Source organism: Sinocyclocheilus rhinocerous, unplaced genomic scaffold (genome assembly GCF_001515625.1).
Source record: "Sinocyclocheilus rhinocerous isolate Xijiao unplaced genomic scaffold, SAMN03320098_v1.1 scaffold752, whole genome shotgun sequence".
Taxonomy (NCBI): Eukaryota; Metazoa; Chordata; class Actinopteri; order Cypriniformes; family Cyprinidae; genus Sinocyclocheilus; species Sinocyclocheilus rhinocerous.
The window spans coordinates 405,059-412,527 of record NW_015639777.1 but is presented as its reverse complement, the minus strand read 5'-3'; the positions used below and the strand labels follow the sequence as shown (position 1 = coordinate 412,527).

The following is a 7,469-nucleotide window of genomic DNA, read 5'->3' as shown; positions in this document are numbered from 1 at the left end:
TTTTCTCAAAACCTTAAACACAAATCCAAATACTCAAACTAAATTCACGAAAACCTCTGACTCTTCCATCAAAATCATACAATCACTGCAAAACCATTTCTCTTGCACTCAAAATCAAACGGTGCTCTCAGATCACACACACACACACGAGTCAATAAAGAAAACACTACAGAGCATTCATTAGACTCTACAGAGAAAAATGGAGAACACAGCATTCACAACATTACAGAAAAAAAGTATATTGTATTGAGTAAACAATTTTTCAATTCTGTAAAAAAGTATAGCAATTGCAACTGAGTAAGGTGAATATATTGTATAGGCCTACTGTATGTACTGCAAGAATAGTATTGTGGTGAATATTGAATAGCACTGAATAACTGCTTACACACAAAATCTTTACTTGTCACACAATTTCTGAAACCTGACACTCAAACTCCAGAACCACACAGCAAATCTGCAAAACCATACACTAATTCTCGACCTTTGACCTTTATTTCCAAGAAAAAAACATCGTCTTATATTCGGGTCAATACGGTACACATTCTAAGACATGAATTGAAATGAATTGTGCATTTTATTAACATTAAATCGTCCTCCTCTCATTTTCACCTCAAAATTTTGGGGAAGCTGTGCCTCCCCTGTTGCATTACCTAACACCAAGCAATCATGGCTTTAGAATAGGCCTATAAATACACATATACACAACTACACATGGTTGATGTATTTCTTTTCTTTTGTTCTGAGTAATACTGTATTCACAACCACAAATGCTTAAAGTAAAAAATGTTTGGTTTCAATCTTGCTTTCGTGTTTACCGTGAATCTCTCTGCCAATTGCTTTAAATCTTGAACAGAAATGTACGTAGGAGCTCATGAAAGAAGAGCTTTAGGTTTTGAATAACTGTGTGTATATGATATATCCAAAAATATAATATTATGGCAAAGGTGTTTGCAACAAAAGACAAATGTTTGCTTTTGAAATGTATTTGTGATATTTTGAATGCAGTGCTTAATTTTGCAAGTGATGTGAGGCATTTTGCATTTTGTGTGTGCAATTCTTGGATTTGTGTGTAAAGTTTTGAAAAAAAGAGGCAAAGTTTTGAAAATGTGTGTAAGCAGTTGAAAAAAACTGTAAAACTCTAAATGAATAGCATGTTACAGTACACTCAAATACTGTATGTTGTGCAATTGTAAAATCAGGGTCAATGAGAGATTCATTCTGTCTCAGCATCATGTCTTTGTGCTTGAGTCCGGCCTGAGGACATTGTCCACATCACAAGTAATGTTTTCTTTTTTGCTAGACAAAGAGAAAAAAACCCTCTGGTCTGACAGATCCAACCTTGATAACACTCCCTAAACCTTACTCTTTCTCTCTTCATCCTCCACTTCTTACATATACTCTTGCTCCTCACCTTCTCAGATTGTTTCCATCTATTCTTCGTATCATCATTCAGTCAACTGTGCCAGTTGTGGACTCTGAACTGGCTCATATTTTGTAAAGTTGGTTTGATCACATCATTAGAAACAAGTGTGATAAGTGTTTAAGTGAATGAGAATGTGTTTAGAGTTTTGCAAAAAGAGTGCATGAGATTTGCAAATAGAGCCGAACTGCCTGAACGTGTTTAAGGTTTAGCAGAAAGAGTGCTTTATTCGACAAATTGGTTTAAGCTAATGAGAATTTGGTTCAGAGATTGGGGTTTAGTGTTTTAGCAATTCAGAAAAACTGTAATCCCTCGAAAATGATGAGTATCCTCAATCACTCTCCTTTGAATCTCTCGCAGGCGGATTACATTATTGGCAATGACCATGTTTACAAGCTCCCTCTCTTGCTCCTCTGACAAAAGCCTTAGCCTGCCTCCACTAGGTGGTCGTCTCTGTGTTCTACAAAAATAGAAGCACTCATTACTGTAACTGTCACACATCCTTTTTACAGGAAAAAATGGAAACATACTGAAACTCTATCTGTATGCGAGGCAATTTGATGCATTTCTTTATTACAGTAGCATAGTGCAACAGTGTATGCACTCTAAAGTTACTGTACAGAGCAGTCTTACTGTAAGTACACCTACCTGTTTTCCTCCCTGAAGGTTCTGATGATGGAGGCGACGGTGAAGCGACTCAAATTTGGCTGTACTCGTTGCCCAGCCTCCCTCATAGTCATACCATGGACTTGGACATGGTCAACTAAAGTGGCTCGAATTTCATCTGAGACTGTTTGTCTCCTTGCCCTTGCCCCTCCTCCTCCTCCTCCTCCTCGATCTATTTCTTCATTTCTCTGTGGATCCATTGTTCCAAAACTCAATGAACTGATTCAGGCCCTTTTATCTATCTATTGAAGGATCTGATTTATGTGTGTTCAATTTTGACTCGAATTATGTGCTAATTGAGCTCAAGCTGTGCTGACTGGAGTGAAGAGTATTGAATGCTAGTGCTTTCAAAATGACCACATGGTGTACGCAGTAAGAAAGTAAGGGATTTGTGTGTAGAGTTCTGCAGTGACAGCTCAACAAATCTGACTCGTGTCAAAACAGGGGAGTCGTTTTTAGAGTTTAGGGAATTGGGTGTGCTTTTTGATAAATGGCATTATGGTTTTGAAATTTTAGTTCAAAAGCCTGGTTATAGTGTTTTAGCAATCGAGAAAAACTGTAGTAACTATTTAATTATTTAATTAATTAATTTTATTCAAGAGTTTTGATAATTGAGATTTTTGAAAATTTGAGAGTACTCTCTGTTTTGAGCCTGATAAACCTGAAAGGTTTGCATATAAAAAGTTTGCATATACGACAAGCCAGAAAAAGGGACACAATCTTGAAACCCATAATTAATTTTCCAAGAATAAGCATTAGTTTCACTTGTTCTTCATTTTTTTCAATTCCTGAAAACTGACTCACTGTTGAAGGAGAAAAGAGCACAAACATTGTTTTTTCAGCATTACAGACATATCATTCATTGGTGTGGGATGGCATTGGTTTTGTACATTATCTATATAAACTGTCCTTTTCAAGACATTCGCTGTGGGTGGGGGGACTTATTAGAGTTCATTCAGTAGCTGACACAACCTCAAATGACTCAAAATTATTGTTTTATCTCCTCCCAGGGAATTTCTTTTGTGCATCCAAACCTGATTACCTCAGTGCGGTGACAGGAAATGTGTTCACATCTCACCTTCTCGTCGCACGTTAAATTTTGCAAAAAAGCACACTCACACATGCACAGGCTTCATTTAACAGGAAATTTGCTGAAGGCAAATGTACAGAAAGAGGGTGAAATGTACTGGACTCACTTCCATGAACATATGAACTAAGTCTTAACAACATCTCAACAACAAGAGTGACAGCAATTTGTCATCATGAATGAAACATATACAGAGAGGTAAACAGAATATTTATTTATTAGATTTTCATCATGTTGTGTTTTGATCCATCATTAATACATTTTGATAAATTCTGGAGATCGACTCAAGAGCATAACCCTGTTCCTTAAGAACAGCCCAATATATTACATTCAATGATTCAATGTTTTTTTTAATTCAATTATTATATCACATACAAGGGATTTCTACTCAGTATTTCTACTGAGTATTGTAGAACATCTTGACTGTATTGCGCAAGTACTGTAATTTACAAAAATTTTACATGAGATCACAGATATTGATGTATGATAGTGGGATTGCGGTGGGATGCTTGAAAAACCTGTGGTTAATCAACGTGCTGCGACCTCCTTCTGTTTGTGCATAATGATATTTGAAAACAATGTGGTCTGCATGTGGTAGTTTTGAGGTTTGACTTCAAATAATTTCTACTGTCAAATTTTGTATTAAAAATTGTAAAAGCATTTTTAAATGCTTGCCTATTGAACATGTGCCACTCGTAACAACCTTAATCAGGTTTATTATTGTTATTATTATTCAGGCCTACCTGAATATTATTATTATTACATATTATTATTAATCAGGCCTACCATTATAATGCTATTACATTATTATGAAACTTTGTCTGTTGTACAACCATTAAGCAATGAAATAAATTTACTCTCTACAAATTATTATGGTTAATTTATGTTAAATAAATTGGCATGTGCCTTCCAACTCTTAATTTCCAGAATTATAGAAGTCCCCATGATGGAGATTTGCTAAAGAACACATTGCAACTTACTGACATCAACTTTCACACCATTATTGCACATAAATGCGGCTTGAAAAAAATCCCTATATGATATAAGTGGCATGTTACTAGTTTTATTCATTGTGTTCAAGTACAACTACATTTAGTACAAATAGTGTGTTTTTCAAACTACTTTTAACTTTTTAAATAAAATTTGCTATTTGTTACAGCATGAATACAACAACCTTCGATTACTACGAAACAGAAACCTGCAAGACTAAAGATTCACAGCTGAATCCAGATCTCAAGGCTGCCATTTTCTACATGGTTTTTGGGCTCGGCCTTATTGGCAACATCACCGTCTTATGGGTCCTCTTGAAAATCATGCACGTGAAAAATATGACAAATCTCTGCCTGCTGAATCTGGCTCTGTCAGACCTACTAATGGTCCTCTCACTGCCCTCCTGGGCTCTCTATGTTCAGGGCCACTACTTAAAAGCCAATGAAATGTGTAAAGCAATGGTGGGTACATACCAAGTGGGATTTTACAGCGGAATCTTATTTGTGACCCTGATGAGCATGGATCGCTATTTGGTCATCGTACATGCTATTGCAGTGCTGGGAGCGAAGATGATGCGTTACGGAATTATAGTTAGTCTCCTTATATGGATGGTTTCGATCTGTGCTGCCCTTCCAGAGGCCATCTTTGCAGCAATGGTCACAGAGGACAATATCACCAGCTGTCAGAGAGTTTATCCTGCTGGGTCAGCCCAAAAGTGGAAGCTCTTCCGTAACTTTGGTGAAAATGCAGTAGGACTGTTCATCTCTTTGCCCACTTTAGCCTACTGCTACACCAGGGTCCTAATGGTTGTGAAAAAGACAAAAAACTCAAAAAAGGAACGGGCCATAAAGCTCATCTTAGGCATTGTCATCATGTTTGTGGTCTTCTGGGTGCCCTACAATGTGGTGGTGTTCCTGAAAACCTTGCAGGAGTTTGGCATTCTAACTAGCTGCGAGGCTTATCTTCATATCAACATGGCCATGGACTTGACAGAGACAATCGCACTCACTCACTGCTGTGTAAATCCGGTCATTTATGCTTTTGTTGGAGAAAAGTTTAGGAAATGCCTAGTAAGTATGTTTTCAAGATATCTTGTGTGTGTGAAGACCTACCAATCGACATCTACACAATCCAAAGTTTCAGAGAATGAAACTTCATACACAGCTATTTTTTTTACATCTCCTACCAAAAGTACACAAGTTTAGATGGGACGCGCAACAATTTTTTTTTTATCCTTTTTGTAAATATTGTGCTTATCATTTAAGATGTTCAGTCTTTATTCATGCATTGTACCATATAATACATTTGTTGTGGTTATATCATATCGGTAAAAGAACCAACACACCAGAAGACATTGAGCAAATGAATATAACAAACAATAGGGTAAAAATGACAAACTATTTCCATGTCTTCAACCATTTATGTACGGAAATCAGCTTTCTTTCTCCCGTTCTCTCTTACAGACGCACACACAGTACAGACACGCACTCGTGCACACACGCGGAGACGCGAACAGAAACTTCTTGTCAGAGCTGCGGCTGCCCTGCGAATTTATCAATAAAATAGTTTCGCAGCTGAAAAGCTACATGACATTTCTCAGTAGCGAGGTTCTTGAAGCAGTTCAACTTAAAGATTCGCTATTAGTAGACGCTGCTACTGAATACTGCTGAGAGACGCACAGACGCAAGTATTCACACGCACTTAATCTCTCCCTCTCTCTTTCGCTCTCTCTATCTAATAACTGCGTTAGACTGCATTAATAACTGCGTTAGCCTGCATATCAATGGCTCAAGCTTCTGTTATTAGCGCTAAAATTACGTTTTGGAATTTGCAACGGAAGGTTTGCAATGAGGTGCGTAAAAAGTTCAACACACTTCAGGAGGAATGGTCTTTCTCAGTTCTCAAACAAATTAAGAACTACATTCGATTTTTATTGACTGAACGCAAGCGCTTATTGCGATAGAAAACACTGTAACGGATTTCACTGATTAAGAAATATTTTTGTTTGCTTGGGTTGTAATATTAGGCCTATTATATGAATAGGGAAGGGGGGCCCAAAAATTTGTTTTGCCTATGTCACGAAAAGTGGTAAATCCGGCCCTGATCATATCAATTATACTACCTCAATTAGTGAAACCAAATGCCATTGTTAAAAAAGAACCATCATATAAGTACGTGAAATCATACAAGGATATGAAAATTCCTGCTTCAGGTTGGTGGGGCAAGAGATGCTTTCTGCAGTCTAGTGTTTATGAATAAATTAGTGTCTTTCACACTGGCTTAAAAATGAACTGATGCATTAAATTTTATGAATTTACAAGTGATCTAATATTGAAAATATATCTGTTCCTCAATATCTCTGAGGCCTCATCACATGACCTGCTAAACAAAATCATCACCGGTTCCATATAATTGTCATTAACCACAGGAATAGAAATAAACATCCTTAACCACACACACTTCGAAGGCAAAACCAAACACAAAACATTGCTCCCTCACATAGGCTAAAAGAGGATCTGTGGGTGCAGTATTGATATATGGAGGAACTTTACGTTGAATGTATTCTTTACTGGACTGATGTCTGTGAATATTGTATATTCCTAATGTCTGTTAAATTTTATGCCTAAACTACTTATTTCGAATGCACTGATAATTATATCAAGATGTTTGTCAATATGTAAATAAACCAATAAATGAAACTATTAAAATCTGTATATTGTATATTGTAATGCTATCGCTTACCACAAGAGCCCTCCCTAACACATTTGGCACTGCATGCTTACGCTTACTTTAGTTTTAAATCAAACAAAAACATTTCAGTAACAACACTGTCTCTGTAGCCTCACAGTATACTGAATTATGACATTTTAAACATGTACATGCAGAAAATATCCAATTAAGTGGCATATTATTGCATAACAATGTATGCAATTATATGGCATATATGGCATAATATTTGGACCATGGAATTTTAGATTTGATTTTTAGAGACATTTTAATATACACTGTCAACAAAGATTGTACCTTTAGGGCTACAACAGCTTGTCACTAGGGCAGTATCCTCAATATGTACCCTTAAGTTAGTGATGTGTACTCTTATGGTACTATTATGAACACTAGGGGTTAAGAAGGTACAAAGTTGTCCCTTTGAGGGTGCTTTCCACTGACATGCTGCTGTACCACTAAAAGTACTTGTTTTTTTGTTTGTTTTTGTGTTTTTTTTTTCTGAGAGTGTACTGTATATACACACAGTCTATTGTTTATTTTTGTCAAATACCTGAATGATTAATGAAAATTTATATATAT

At 36.5% G+C, this 7,469-nt stretch overlaps 1 protein-coding gene across 1 annotated transcript; it reads left to right on the top strand.

The window, feature by feature from the left end:
- Positions 1 to 3,242: 3,242 nt before the first annotated feature.
- Positions 3,243 to 5,443, top strand: LOC107751909 (C-C chemokine receptor type 5-like). Its single transcript, XM_016567680.1, has 2 exons — positions 3,243 to 3,371; positions 4,333 to 5,443. Exons 1-2 carry the CDS (start codon positions 3,349 to 3,351, stop codon positions 5,366 to 5,368), a joined length of 1,059 nt encoding a protein of 352 aa, XP_016423166.1. The 5' UTR covers positions 3,243 to 3,348; the 3' UTR covers positions 5,369 to 5,443.
- Positions 5,444 to 7,469: the final 2,026 nt, after the last annotated feature.